General features: G+C 38.3%; 1 protein-coding gene across 1 annotated transcript in view; it reads left to right on the plus strand.

Moving 5' to 3' along the window:
- The first annotated feature begins 1,761 nt into the window (after positions 1–1,761).
- Positions 1,762–16,679, plus strand: part of LOC149305580 (matrilin-2-like) — a 30,132-nt gene continuing 15,214 nt past the window's right edge. Inside the window, 7 exon segments of the mRNA XM_089477579.1 lie at positions 1,762–1,879; positions 8,440–9,009; positions 12,833–12,955; positions 13,847–13,969; positions 14,507–14,629; positions 15,041–15,163; positions 15,478–15,600. Coding sequence (XP_089333705.1) covers positions 1,762–1,879; positions 8,440–9,009; positions 12,833–12,955; positions 13,847–13,969; positions 14,507–14,629; positions 15,041–15,163; positions 15,478–15,600 — 1,303 coding nt within the window.

Genomic DNA, 16,679 nt, shown 5'->3' on the forward strand with positions numbered 1-16,679 from the left:
GTGGGATGTGCCGGGTAAGTTACGGCACCAGGAGTTAACAGTCTGTACGAGTGACCCTATTGGTCGCCAGCAGGGGGCTCGTCTGCCATCAACCAATGGCAGACGAGCCCCCTGCTGACGACCAATAGAGTTGCTCATATGTACATTTAAACTCCTGGCGCCAGAGCTGCGTTAACCCCGTATTAACCCCTTAACCGGGGAAACGAAGAAAAACCGAACACGAAGAATGTCCACGAATATTCGCCCGAAGAGAAGACAGGAACAGGCAAATATTCCCGGAATACGAAGATTTCCCCCCCCCCCCGAAGACGAGCACGAAGACGAACACGAAGAGCCCCCTGGTGCCCAAGTCTAGTTCCTATAGGTTCAAACTAGATATCTCCAAAACAGTTACACTGATAGCAACAAGCAAAAGGCACAAACGTAAAGTAGTTATAATAAATGGAATAAGTTATGCCGGGTCTGTATATCCAGTCTTGGTTTGCCATGCAACATCTGATTCTAAACCTAGGCAATGACTAGACTCCTACATCTAGACAAATCTGGTCTCCTGGGTCTTGGTTCTATTATTATTGTCGGCACAAATTCAGCAAGTCTCCTGTGCGTATTTTAAGGTATGTGTATCTTAACTAGCTTTACATGGTTTATTTTTAAGAGTACTGCTTCTTGTGCATCACATTCATGAGCCTCTGTACTTCTCAAATCCCCTTTCTCCATGGTGCCCTAGTGTCCAATACTTTCAGTGTTAAAGACCTGCAGGCCCCGTCGGTGCAGACGGAGATTGTTAACGGAATACTTAACCTGTTTTTACTTTGCGCTCTCCAAATATCATAGGGTGATAAATAAATAGCAGAAATGATGAGTATACTTGTAGAACAAGGCCAAGTGCCAGTTCATAATGAAGAAACCAGGCCATGGAGGTCAATACCTGCCAGCTGGGATGTATAATTAGCACAGCATCATCTTTATGGTGAAAGGGTGCCATGGCGCAAGTGAACGACTTAACTCTTTACTATTAAATACATGTTCTGAGTGTGGCTTATTAAATCTTATAAATATATTTATATTGTTTTATTGTCTGGTGTTTGCTTATTCCATTAAATGTGTGCTGAGTACCATAAGTTGTTCATGCTCAATCCGCACAGACAGTGGTTTGAAATTATGCTGAGTAGGGTGCCGCTCCGTGACATTTTATTAAAGTTATTTGGAAAATAATATTGCCAAGAAATTCAAGAAAGGTTGCTGTAAATTATGCATGCTGCAGAGAAATCTGTGATGGCCAAGTAATATAATAAATATTAGCCTCTTCACATTGTAACTATACAATGTTTCCTGAAAGGTGCGGTTACACTAACACAAACCATTACCTGCTCTCTACATTTAGTAGATCTGCGATTGTAATCAGCAAAATATTTATCTTTGCCTAGGGCAATGCCCCCAGTCTCTTCTTCTTCGGAACACACTATGGAGGCTGTGGGGGCTTATCGCTGTCCTTAGGGTAAATGGGCTAATTAGGGAATCAGAGCTCTCCCTTGTAACCAGCCCAGTGGTGCAGCTGAATGTCCTAAGGTGTTAATTTTGTATATTGCCAATTTTTATTTTATTGTTCAATTTACTCTCCTCTATTGTAATAGCGCTACAGAATCTGCTTCTGTGCTATGTGTAAAATTTAGAATATAGTAATTGTTAATATGTAAATATTATTCTTCATGGAAAGTACGTGTGTTCATTTAAGTTTTTTTTTTAAATTTATTTCCAGCCATGAATTTTAGAATTTTTTCGGTCTTCCTCTCCTTTCTACTGCTTGTGGCTATAGAGGCAAGAGAAAAACGTCAGTCTGCTGAGAGGAATGAGATTGAAGCACAGGCTGTCCTGTTAAGTGAGTCCTTCAATTTTTGGTCCATTTGTTTTCATACAAAAACTTTTGTTTCCTGTCCTCTTGGTTCAGAAGACATTCAGATTGCTTTTTTTTTTCATTCCAAAACAAAATTTGTTGTCTTTCACTCTCGCTCACACTCTGTCATTCTCTCACTGTCTAACAATGTCTCCCTACCTTCTCCTCCAACCGCTGCTTCTGCAGTGATCCACGTCTCGCTGTGATCTGCTGTGTTACTCTGGCATTTCTGCTGCAGGGTCTTTGGGGGAATGGAGGAGAGGCTCTCACTATGGCGCACGCCGAGGCTCCCCTCTGTTGCAGAAGTGCTCCATGGGGCCAGAATAATGCAGACGGATCCATGGAGAAAGAGAAGTGCAGAAAACCTTCTCTTTCCCCGCGGTTGTCCCTGTGCAAATCCATCTGTATTGTTCCAGCCTCCTGGAGCACTTCCAGAGACTTGGTGTGCACCATGAGAAAACCTCCAATTGGGGGAGACATGTGTCTATGGTTTACGCCGAGGGTCCTCCCCAATCAAAAAGTGCTTTAGGAGGCCAGGACAATGCTGCGGATCACAAGAGAAGAAAGAAAAATGAAACGGAGAAAAGGAAAAAGAAATAGAAGTGGAGACCAAGAAGAAGAAGAGGGTAGAGAGACATTCAGAGAGTGTGACAGCAGGAGACAGAGAGTGAGTGAGTGAGAAAAACTAAATCCAAATAACATTTTAGAGCTTCCCTATTTGTTTTCATGCTGTAATGACCATGTTAGTTCATGTAAGTTTTGGTTTTATGATGTTTATAAAATTTTAGCGTGGTTTACAGGGGCTAATGCTGGTTTTATTTTTTATATTTTATGGTTTTCATGTTTCTGCCTCTTTAGTTTGTTGCGTTTGAAGGTGAGATAATTCTCAGTTATATTTGGATGATCATTAAGTTCTTCAGGCCCAGGGATTTTGGTCACTTATGGCCCAGAGCTTTAAAGCATAGGTGGGTTTCATTAAGGTTCTCCTTTTCCGTTTTTGATGAACCCACACAAGTTACACATCCTTTTTTCATAATAAATAAGGCTTTAATTTGAAACCATTAAAACATGATTTTTATGCCAGTTAGGTCACAATTACATCACTTAGCTCACTTTTTAGTGATTTTTTTATATCATGATTTTTTTTTTTTACATTATTTCTCACTCTCTCCCCTGCAATTCCCCTGCTCTGATCACACTGTAATCAACAAGCAGGTCTCCACAGACTTTCATTGGGGATTGCAATGTGTGTGTGATCAGCTAGTAGACAGACGCTGGAGGGGATATCCTGTCCTCTGCTGACCTTCCGGTTGACGTCAGCAGTGACATCTCATGGAATAAAATACTCGATCACGCGATTGGGTATTCATTATGTTATGGCTTACCAGCGCTTGTACCGGCAGCCGTTACAAACGTCAAATGACACCCTGATGCTGCACAATAGTCAGGACGTACATGTATGTCCTAAAGGGCTTTATTGAATGCATTTTAGGACATATATGAACATCCATAGGGGACTGAAGCCACCTAACTCAGTAACTCATAACCCAAGCTAGACGGATTCTTTACCATGCTTAAATACAGGTTTGTTTAATAATAGACATAGAAATACACTCTATGACCAAAAAATTGAGTTCAGGTGTTTGAGCCATACTCATTGCTAAAAGGTGTATAACATCAAGCATATAGGCATGACATCTCCATAGACAAACATTGGCGGTACAATAGGTCATAGGATGCCACCTATGTAAAATTTGTGCCTTACTAGATCTGTAACAACAGCACTGCCATGAAGTGGTAGACCACACACACTCACAGAGTGCTGAAGTAAGTATCACAAAAAATCTCCTGTCCTCTGTAGAATCAGTCACTACAGAGTTCCACACTGGCTCTGGAAGCAACATCAGCACAAGCACTGTGTGTCAGGAGCTTCATGAAATGAGTTTCCAGGGTCCTTTCCTGTTCCCCAGTGCACACAAAACAAGGTCCCATAAAGACATGAGGAACTCGATTGTCCACGCAGAACCATGACCTTAACCCCAGTGTACACCTTTGGGATGAATTGGAACGGTGATTTCGACCTGATCTCACAAATCTTCTTTTAGTTGATTAAACACAAATTTGTGCAGACATACTCCAAAATCTTATGGAACGTATTTCCAGAAGAATATAGGCTGTTATGGCTGCAAAGCAGAGACCAACTCCATATTAATTCCATTGGTTTTGGAATTGGGTGTCCAACCCAAGTCTAGGTGAATACTGGAATTCAATTCCAGTTTGGTTTTAGTGAGTCATGTGGAATTCAGCTTAAGAGCCAATTTAGAAACATAGAACTTGACGTTATATATAACAAACCTAGTCTGCCTGTTTTTTTCTGAGGTAAAAGCTTAAACCTTAATAGGTCCTTGGGTCTCATCTTAGATTCAGGATAGCCATGCATGTTTAAATTCCTTCGCGGTATTAGCCTCTACCACTTTTATTGGGAGTCTTTTCCACTTACCTCCCACCCCCCGTCTGTAAAATAAAACTTCCTTACATTACATTTATGTTTCTCATTTAAGGGATAGTGACTCAACTCAGGAGATCTATGAAATCTCCTGAAACTTAGACGTTTGCCTACTGCCATTAACCAAGATCTTATTTCCCTTTCGGGTGTAACAAGTTATTTTTAATATCTATATAATAAAAGCCCTATCTTGCTCAGCTTTTCTACTCAATAAGCTTCACTTGTTATGATTATGAAGGACCAACCCCAGGGAGCTTGTATAATTAATATTATCAGGGATTTCTTGAAACAGTCCTTACACATTGAATTATACCTTATGGAAAGCCAGCTCACTCCTTGCAGGAGAAGCTTGGCCTCTCATAATGTATTATTAAGTTGATGCGGAACTCGTTTTTAACCCAGTAAGTAAAACTAATCTGAACTCCAATTCTAAGAGGCAATCAGATGTAAATGCTGATTCTTGGTCAGCAGACACATCTGTTCCATGAAAGATCTGTGTTTAGATAATGTGTCTACTCAAAGCCCACCATGCAACCAAGCCAAGGGATTCCTTACATCCTATTGATTTCAAATGTGCCTTCCAGTCCTGGAAAGTTCTTATGTCAGAAGATTGTTTGCTGCGAACATTTTTCCAACATGACATCAACAGGGTTAACAAGTTTAGAAATAATTTAACATATGAATATGTGAAAGAAGGTCTGAATGAATGCACCAGTTTATTCTTGTTTTAAGACTAAAATGCAATAGAGCAGGGATGGTGGAATTTGATATTTTTAGGCGTCAGAAAGGAGTTCTTTAATAATGATCAATGTAAAACAACAAGAAAATTAGGAGCCGTGGCTACCTTATTCCTGGGATTTCTGAAACGCTGCAACAAGGTTCTCCCATGTCTAATGCTTAAAGGACCACACGGTGGATACAGTGGGCACAGGATAGACAGGTAATGGAGATTATTCAGTATTATTTCGTAACTCAGAATAGTGAGAGTTGTAATTCAACATAAGGTAAAAAGCAGCTTGCCTACTACAAGCTCTCTTTATACATAGCTACTTTTTATCCCAGGTATCAAAGAGGTAAAGGCTTCCTATTTATCTTTAACAAAAAAAAAATGTTTCCAGTGGAAGTGAAAAGTCCATCTTGTTATTATTCTCATTTCCTATTGTTCCATGTAAGTCAGAAACGAAAACTGGTTTGATGGGCCAGCATGCTCGGAAAAAATCATACAACGCTGACAACTGGCCAAGGTCTTTCTACCAACGCACTCATCATGCTAATTGAATTAGTCGTGAGCCCCTCTGCTTCAGTAACTGACCCCTCACTAAATACACGGTGGCTTTCCTTTGTACAAAGTAGACAGCATAGTGGGAAGCTTTGGTTGAACTTGTGTTTACTCTACATTAGGGGGTGCGATTAGATTCATGATTTAGTGGATGTACAAACAGACAATACTAATGTTTATTAATAATCTTGTATTTTATTAACACAGTTGAATTTATGACCCATTTTCTGTACACGTTTTTATATATATAGTATACAGTGATGCTCTCATAACATTCTGCGCTCCTAGGAAAGAGGGACATCAGGGGAGGCAAGAGGGACAGAGGGATTCGGTCCCAAATAGGGATACATAGAAGGCACACGTGTCCGTATGGACAAAAATACCAAAGAGTCTGAAACAGTTTTTGCTGAGCTGGGCTTAAATATATCAGCCTGGCAATATCTGCATAACTCAAACCTCAGCATGTCCTATATAAATGTATTGTGAATTTCCACAAGTTCCCCAACTCTTGTGGCAATCTAGGCGCTGTGAGTTTACCATAAATTGTCCTCACCAAGCACTCACACTCTGAGGACCCCAGAGTGTGGTGTAATTTACAGAATTAGTTTTTCCATCATATTGCTTGCATTGAAAAAAAAAACTTAGCTGTGTATTCACTAAATCAGGAGTTTGAAAATGAGTTTAGCCACTAACTTCGTTATGTATTATGAAGCGAGCTTTTCTTATATAAATTGTTGAACTGGTTCTGCAAAGTCCTTCCCAGTCCCAACAGAAGGTGTCCTACATTTACCCATTCTATGCATATTTTAGAAACCATTAGCCACTTACTTTATGCCTATTTATACTCATGCATTGAACTCTTATGCTTATTTTCACATCCAGTCTGTGGGGTAAGCCCAACCCATACCTACTTATGCCTCCCAGATGGGACCCAAATCCCATTGTCCCATTTCCCTCCCTTGATGTCCCTCTTTTTCTGTGAGTTCAGAATTTCTGTTCGGTAAGAGTGTATCATGTGTTCTACAACCCTGAAAAGTCACATTTACGACAACATTTTTCAAATTAACTTCCGCACACAAGACACACAATTCTTCTTCCTAATGTTTCCTCAATTACAGAAAAAGCTTTACCTTCTAGCCGCAGCTCTGGCTACACAACCTAAAGCAGATGTGTATCTCTCTGTGTCTTTAAACTACTGGACAGTATGCTGCCTTAATGGCTTCATTGTCATAAATATTACCCCAACATACCACTACTAGATTGACATACATTGAACTGTCCTTATAGCCTGTGGATAAGAGCGAAGGATGGCCAAAAATGTTAGCCAGTCTGTCCTTTCCACAATGCATGTGTGTCCAGGACTCATTTCATATGGCTTTTGGCAGATACGTAGTGTAACGCATAAAAGTAAGAGCTATTCTGATGTGCTAAATAGTTTAGCAGTATGTATTAAAATGCAATACAGAGTGTTCTTCGCACCATACCATGAATACTTGTCTTCCTGAGTTAACTCTTGTGCATATATTTGGCTTTAAATTTCTGCAAATGTCATCAAGGTGATCCTGATGATCCAGAAATAAGAAAGCTCAGACCAGGTTTAATAATCGCCTACTAAAAGTACACGTTTATATCAATGGGAGTACTCACCAACCTAGTTTTCTTAGGAATGTAAGCGGTATTTGACTCATCCATTTAACGGGAAGAAACTCTTGGAAACCAGATATTTTGGGCGTTTTCACAAAACTCTTTTTCGCAGCCATACACCTTGAAAAGTCATCTGTTACAGTTACAATATCTGCCCAAACATTAAAATGACTGTATGTACAGCCAGCATGGTCATGTGGGTCTTGGAACAGAAATTTAAGGAAAAAAAATGAGGGATGGAAAGTTGACCAAGTTGATCCTTGGATTTGTGTATGTAAAATCAAACGCTTATTTCTGTTTTTAGTACTTGTGCTGTAAAGCCAGGACTTTGCATGAAATGAGATGGTGCATACTCTGTTGTACACTAATTAATTAAATCAAAAGCATCCTTGGGGTTTAAAATTGCTGAAAGCAAAGTGATCAACACTAAAAAAGCTGTTATTCATTTTCCTTAAATGTGGAAACAAAAGTAAAGCTGAACAAATTCTGGAGTAGATTTTTTTTTTTTACAAAACAAGTCCATTTTTGTAATGCCAAAAAATCATCTGATCCATTTCCTCCAGATTATGTTTTCAGCTCCACACGGTTTCAATTTTACGTGGAATATGAGAATGCATGCTCTTCACACAAAAAAACCCCTTTGCGCAGAGAATTTTCAAGGAACAGAAAAATAGGATGTTTACCTAAAAGTACAAGCTTTTTATTTTTGTGTTATATTGGCAATGCAATATTGAAATTTCTGTACAAAGGACCTTACATTTTTGTTGGATTATTACCTAATTTTCATGTTATTTATTATGTTAATTTACAAGCATTAGCAGAGTCAACTAAATCCCATCACATCTGAGTCTGATCCGGGGCATTGCCACCAGGCCAGAGTAATATGTCACAATATATTAGTAGAAGATAAACATTTTCATAGACGGTCAAGAAAATGAATGCATTAAAATAATTCAGTATCTTATTTATGAGGACATAACTGGAGAATTATTCTATTCTATTCCTGACAAAAGGTTGTAATGAATGCATTAATCTGTTCCCTGTAGTTTTGTTTCTATTTTCTAACAATTTCAATTGTCCTATTTATAATGCTAAGTGATTTTTTTTTTCTGGCAGAGGCTGCTTGCCATAATAAGCCACTCGACCTCGTCTTCATAATCGATAGCTCACGCAGTGTACGACCACATGACTTTCAAAAAGTAAAAGAATTCCTTATCACCATTTTGAAGTTCCTTGACATTAGCCCAGAAGCCACCAGGGTTGGCCTTCTTCAGTACGGCAGCACGGTGAAAAATGAATTCTCCTTAAAGACATTTAAAAGGAAATCTGACATTGAGAGGGCAGTCAAAAGAATGATGCACCTCGCCACGGGCACAATGACTGGATTGGCTCTTCAGTATACAATGAACATTGCCTTTTCGGAAGCGGAAGGTGCTCGTCCTTCTGACCAGTATGTCCCAAGAATCGCCATGATTGTGACTGATGGAAGGCCACAGGATCCAGTTGCTGAAATTGCAGCCAAAGCCAGGAACTCTGGAATATTAATTTTTGCCATTGGGGTGGGTCGGGTGGATATGACCACCTTGATCTCTATCGGAAGTGAACCTCACGATGAACATGTCTTCTTGGTGGCAAATTTTAGCCAGATTGAGACGTTGACTTCAGTGTTTCAGAACAAATTATGCGGTAAGATTTCCTTTAATGTCTTTTTGGTTCTGGTTTCTTGATTTCATTAACTGTTCTGTACATTTTAAAGTATTAAGTCAGCAAAACAGTACTGGCTGCCGTCCAGTGTGAATATGTATATGCCACCCACCACAGAATAGTACTTGTAGTTGGAATATTTGCAACTCCAAAATAGTTTTAAAACACCAAAGAATTATAATGTTACCCATCACTAAATGGAAAAAATGCTGAAATAGAAATGCTATGGGCATTAAATAACAGCTCTACAAGTACATCTACAAAAAAAGAACGGTTACGTTGACATCCTTATACACAGGATAAATGTAGGTTTTTGGAGCAAGTTACACATGTATCGCTCTTAACGTTACAGCAAACCAGAGAAAGGATGGGCTAGAACAAGGGTTTCTAAGTTGTTGTTTTTTTTGCAATGGGCCACTTTATTTGGAATTTACGTGTGTTTCGGCCGCACTCATTTTTCATTGAGAGAAGAAGTATGACAGGCTCCACGACAATAACAGAGATCAACTGAATATCACATGCAAACCCTGCATTGCGAGTGTAGATCAACTGAGAAACACACAAAGGTACATAGTTATATAGTTATATAGGCTGAAAAAAGACATGCGTCCATCAAGTTCAGCCTTTCCTATATCTGTTCATTTGTTGCCGTTGATCCAAAAGAAGGCAAAAAACCCAAGTTTGGCTCTTTCCAATTTTGCACTAACCAGGGAAAAAATTCCTTCTTGACCCCAAAATGGCAGTCAGATTGCTCCTTGAATCCAGATCTGGATCTGAATACCTATTCATTTTTTTAAAATAAATATGCTATTAAGATCTACAAATATAATATAAAAATATTTGCATGTGTATAGTGTTTAGAGAGGGTGTTGTATATGTGTACATGTATGTATATATGTGTATGGTGCTGGACTGCCTGTGTGTGTATGTATGTGTGAGCGTATGGTGTGGTATGGTGTGGTTGTGCGTGTGTTTATGTATGTATGTGTAAGGTATGCGATTGTGTGTATGTAGTTGTGTATGTATTTGTGTATGTATACAAAAATCAAAATACTGTCTGCGCTTCTCACCCTAATAAAGTTGGCAACAAATATATAAACACAATATAAATGAGAGGTGTTGGTTATATGAATTGGCCAAAGCATAATTAAGCTCACCCGCCACGTCAAGGCACACTCTCAATAGGGTGAGAACCTACTCTCACCTCCTACATAGTGGGCACACAAAGCAGTTTATACTGCTACCAAAACCTTATTAATGTGTTGGGGGAGGTGCAATTAAACCTCTTCCCTATTAACCCCTGGACAGCAAGCTGCAACCAGACTGATGAGGAGCCAACAACCTCACATATGTGCAAACAGGGAAAAGAAAAAATAGGAGGTGCGCTAAGCTAGTCTCAGGCTCAAATAATACAAATGTATAATATAAGGCCTACCAAACAGTGTGAGCATGCTGCAAATACAGTGTGTTGGCTGTACAATGTATACAAAAAACAAAATACTGTCTGCGCTTCTCACCCTAATAAAGTTGGCAACAAATATATAAACATAATATAAATGAGAGGTTTTGGTTATATGAATTGGCCAAAGCATAATTAAGAGGTGTAGGAGGTGAGAGTAGGATCTCACCCTATTGAGAGTGTGCCTTGACGAGGCGGGTGAGCTTAATTATGCTTTGGCCAATTCATATAACCAACACCTCTCATTTATATTATGTTTATATATTTGTTGCCAACTTTATTAGGGTGAGAAGCGCAGACAGTATTTTGTTTTTTGTATACATTGTACAGCCAATACACTGTATTTGCAGCATGCCCACACTGTTTGGTAGGCCTCATATTATACATTTGTATTATTTGAGCCTGAGACTAGCTTAGCGCACCGACATTTTTTCTTTTCCCTATTTGTGTATGTATGTGTAATAGTAGAGCTGCCCCGGATCATCATCACACGCACCCACATTATAATTCATATACAGTAATTTATGTCCCCCCAATCACCATACTCATACCTCCCAACAACATCACCATATTCCTCCCTACTACCACTTCCATCCCCTATCATTATCACCCCTTATTGCACCAAAATTAAACCCCATCCATTATTTCCCCTTCATGACCTCCCTCAGCATGCCCCGACTGATATTTTTTGATGTATGCATGAATCCCCTTACCTCCCTATTCCCAGCCTCTAAGTCTGTTAGTCTGCCGTGCTCTGTATGTCTCCCCGACTGCAGACCTGTGGGCCGCATGTTGGATGCCCTGGGCTGGAGAGTTTGTATCGCCTAGGATGGTAATGACTGCGAATGTAAGAATGCTACTTCCCTGCAGTATCGGTGAAAAACTATTGATAGATTGCAAAAACACATTTTTAAAATGAAAATTGCGGTTGAAGTTGATAATACTGACCTTAAATAATGGAAGGTAAAGTAATTGGCTTTTCAGCTGATTGTGAAAAGTAATGTACAGTACTAATGGCTGAAAACAATGTCATTTTTTCTTGAAGGACACATGCGTTAGACAAACTAAAAAAAACATATGATGTAAGCCCACTCTGCACTAAATTTAATTGGTATTTTGATGCATTTTTGGCAAAGAGGTATGATTTCATGGTCTGTGGGAATTAAAATATGGGCCAATGCACATGCAGTATATTAAGCGAATAAACATTTGCAACCAACTCATTTTATTCTAGACTACAATCCACTTTTAGTAATTAATCTCTTTATGTCTGATTTCCGTTTGTATTCTCACAATGTGTAGTAATGATCTCCCATACGGAAAAAAAGAACTTAAAGGCCTCTTGGTTATTTGAAATTGACGGGGAAAGAAACTTGGCATTTAATATACTGTAATGTGCTTCTCTAGCGGAAATATTGTTCCTAGCGCTCGACATTGCTAACCCCTTACTTTAGCTTGGGAGGTCTACCAGAAATCTGTGGCCAAATCCAGACCACAGGCACAGAAGCATAACAAAAGACAACGGAAACACTTTGTGTTAAAGACAGTTACATCAATAAATGGGAATTGATCCTTGGGGACATGTGGTTGGTTTACGCATTGGGTTAAACGTTCCTCCTGGCATTTGTCCAAACATATATAAAGATATAAACCTGAAATAATGAGAAGATTTTCAAATTCTGATATGGAATAGTGAACACAATATAATGTTGTATAAATTGCTTGTGAATAACTGATAACTTTGTCATCATATGTTTAGCTGAAAAAAGAAGTGCCGCTATAGGCTGTCAAACTGGCATATCCAGACATCCTGACCTCTTAGAGGTCCTTAGCGTTGGCCTAGAGGACTTTGACCTTCTATGTCCTGTTGTTAGTACCACTGTCTGATGGAACTTCAAATTTTAGTTCTAGATTGGACACACAATGCGTCAGACAGGACTACCATGAAATGCTTCGACCACCAAGGGGAAGTTCTATATCCCACGGGTTAAATTCAGAGGGTCAAACAGAGGGTGTCTGCAACACAACTGGCTAACAGGTCAGGTTTGACTGCACAATAAATAAGGCGTACGGACATCATCGTTAACTAAGGTTAACTGAGGATAAAGGCAAATTCAGAGAAGATCACTATATAGGATATTAAGTGGAACAGGTAAACATGAACCCTAGGGGCGCAGAGGTAATGCATTCTACAAGAAGAGGAACAAGGAAGCTGCGTCTTTGACCCCTTTGCACCAGAACAGAACTTTAAACGTAACCCTCTTTGTCTTTGACCTGTATATCTAGTTCCCTCGACTCATTCAATGATTTGAGTGCAGATCACCAGCCCCATTTTCTCTCTTACAGCTCCCCATCTCTGTGCCACCACCAGTCACGGCTGCGATCACTTCTGCATCAATACTCCCGGCTCCTATTTATGTCGCTGTAAACAAGGATACATCCTGAACCCAGATGAAAAGACCTGCAAAAGTAAACAGAAATATTTTAACCTTCAAAGTGCTTGAGGAGAATGTAGCAGCCCGAACAGGGAAATGCGGATATGTGTGTCGTGCATGGGCATGTGTTACTGATGTGTACATAAAAATACAATGCATCTGTTGAGTACAAAATAAGTCATGTGTTTTAAAACTAATGAGACATTTAAATAAGAATATAAGCATTTTCAACTAACTATTGCAAGCAAAGGCGAGCTGGTTGGGTGGAGAGTCCTGTGGCAGATAACTTTCAGGATCTTCTCCTGCCGAGGCTTGAATCTTCACTATGGATAGCAATGTTCCTCAAGCAGAATACTGACAAATATTAGTATGCTGAAATACATCAGATGGTAAAACAAAATACATAGCCTTTCAGGTTAAAATGTATCAGACGCAATGGGGGACTTAGAGGTGGGTCATAGGTAGGGTTTATTATTATTATTATTATTATTATTTTATTTTGTAATGCAAAAGTGTTACTTGTGTGCTGCACACTTGCAATTTTAGTCTACTTACATGCACTTTCAGCTAAGTGAATATGTCCCCTATCTATACAGAAACATAGAATGTTCTAATTTTAATAGATCCTTTAAACAGAATATAGATTTCCTTAGCTACTTATACATATGATTGGATTTCGGCAAAACAAATTAAAGTAATAAGGTGGTGAATGTTTTATTAATGTGTTTTGACAATATACACATTTTTATACATTATTAAATTGGCAAAACCTACAATATGTCATCAGACAGCCACTGGCCTTAAAGTGCCGGGCCGCCTCATCATGGCCAATCCGACCTTGTTGACTGTAGTCTGTTTATGTTATTTATTTAATTTAGTGCAGATATTTGTTCTGTTGTGCTTAATCCTTTGTGGTCTTTCATAGCTCAGGACCTTTGCGCCACAGAAAAACATGGATGCGAACAAATTTGTGTCAATACCCCGGGATCATTTATGTGCCAATGTTACGAAGCATATGAACTAAACCGTGACGGGAAGACCTGTAAAAGTAATTAATTTCTTCTACAGCACTTTCAGTATTGCTCATGTGTTGCAGATCAGGTAAAGGTTTGTAGTGACCAAAACAAATTGTGCTTCAAAATGAGTCTTGGGATTTATCTGCTATTCATAATTAGTCATATAATTAATAATTAATAATATAACCCAACTAAATGTTATACCTTTAAGTATATTTAGAAGGGTCTACTTTTATTTGGACTATCTTTGGGACCAACATGGCTATGTCTATCTCTTCTTTGGCAAACTTTATGAATAAAATTCACACTTTTCTCACATTTTGGCTAGTATCATAAATGTAAAAATTGGCTACTGGCTTATCAGTTAATTAATTTATAAACAAATTGAAATATTTCATTCGATTATACAAAATGTATATGGCTCAGCATATTCTGATGCCCCTTCATACTTTGAATTAAGTAGAATCACTTAAAAATATAATGAATATTTCATGATTTTAGTTTATTTATTGAATAATACTGCAATTGACAGCAATTTAGATTGTAACAAGTTTTATTTTTGTTCACAGTTGTTGATTATTGCGCTTTGGGCACTCACGGTTGTCAGCATGATTGCCTTAGTGTTAACGACTCTTACATCTGTCAGTGCCGCCCTGGATTTATCCTCAGTCCAGATCAGAAAACCTGTCGAAGTAAGCACTTTACTCCCATTTTCGTCTCAACTCTAAATCTGGCATGCTGCGCTCTCAGCATGTCCCTTTTCTTTTGTGCTGAATGTCACCTTGGACGGGACACCTAACACATTTGCTGTGCTATTTTGCTGGAAGTGTTACAAACTAGAAAAGTATGCATCAAATCTTAGGGCCTGCAATATTTGTAACTCATTTGTGATTTTAAAACAAAACAATTCTGTAGAAATATTATATATTGTATATGTAAATAAAAATAATTTTTATTTTTTATTTTTATTAAAATACAGTGTTTACTGACAAATAGTCATATGATATGGATCCCTACATGTATACTAAGAGATATATTTATTCTTTGTAAGTATATGTATTGGCCCTTTAGACTGAAATGTATTTTGTGATGGTTTTGCATAGGGCCTGATTATTGTGCACTGTCCAGGCATGGCTGCCAACATGAGTGCGTTAATACAGAAGATTCTTACTACTGCAAATGTCGAAATGGATTTTCTCTCAATGCGGACAAAAAAACATGCAAAAGTAAGTTCTGCTAATTAAGTTTAGCATTTTATAAGAGTAACTTAATTATGTTTAATAAGTTTATTTTATAATTTAATATAGTATGACTTATCGGCATGTATTATACAATATACATTATGAAATAATAAGTGCTTGTGTATTTAAAAACTAAAAACCTCCATATAAGATCGCTTATCAGCTATACATTTAATAATATATGGTCTAGTTTAATGTACTATGTACAGGGTGCTGTGTCCATGCTGATGTCCGGTGCACTTTAATTTTGCGTTGTTCAGGGCAAACATGATCCTCTCTCCATTTCATTGTTATTACAGAGATTGACCACTGTGCATTGGGCAGTCATGGATGTGAACACGAATGCATGAACACCGACAGCTCGTTTGTGTGCAAGTGTCGAAAGGGCTACAGTCTGAACCGCAACGGGAAAACCTGCAGAAGTGAGTTTTTCTAGAGATTATGTGTATCCTATGTACATAGATCCTCGTGACGTCACCCGTATAATATGCGCAGATCCACAGCTCCCAAGATATTCAGTCAGCACCATAAAAGACGAATAATGCTTCCAGGATTACTTATAGGAGTTTACATTCGTTAAAGGAGTTTAAATTAAACAAAATCTGATTGATACATTTTGGCTATTACCCAAACTATAATGATATAATGATAGACTCTGTAAATACTAATTCATGCAGCATTCCCTTTTATGCATGTCAACCTGCTTAAAGGGGTGGCCTTATATCCTGGAATAATGCATATTTAAGTACTCAGGAAGTCCTTAAAAATGGATTCTCCCAGTGATGGCTATACTGTCCCTTTAATGAATACTGTTTTGCTGAGATGCATGTTATCTCAGTGTGGTCAGTCCCGGTTGGAAAACCTACTTACTCCTACCGTCTTACCTTCTTGTTTCTTACCTTGTTGTACACACTTGTTGATGGACTATTGATACTATCTTTTGTACTATTGATATATTTTACTAAGCCTTTTTTTCAGCCATGTTGATATTTTGACTTTAGACTAGTTAGACTTCTATCATTTTGGGTTTTGGAAAAGCCTTCACTTTTCTTTAATATGTATGACTAATGCCTTAAATACAGATATAGAATTATATTAATATATTTTTCTCCTACTATCACACATATACTTTCTTTCCTTTTATAAACTGATTTTTTAACATTAAATAAAAGTTATGTTTTATTTATTGATATGATACTTGTGGCTGAGGGTCTACCAATAATAGTCCCTTGAATGTTTGGCCTTGTTGTAAACACACAAGGTAATACACAGGTTAAAATGGCAATTAAAGGTTCATTTCCCACACCTGTGGCTTTTTAAATTGCAATTAGTGTCTGTGTATAAATATTCAATGAGTTTGTTTGGCTCTCACGTGGATGCACTGAGCAGGCGAGATACTGAGCCATGGGGAGCAGAAAAGAACTGTCAAAAGACCTGCGTAACGAGGTAATGGGACTTCATAAAGATGGAAAAGGATATAAAAAAGATATCCCAAGCCTTG

This window comes from Sceloporus occidentalis, unplaced genomic scaffold (assembly GCF_023333645.1).
Source record: "Sceloporus occidentalis isolate IW3139 unplaced genomic scaffold, rSceOcc1.0.p SCAF_11, whole genome shotgun sequence".
Lineage (NCBI taxonomy): Eukaryota > Metazoa > Chordata > Lepidosauria > Squamata > Phrynosomatidae > Sceloporus > Sceloporus occidentalis.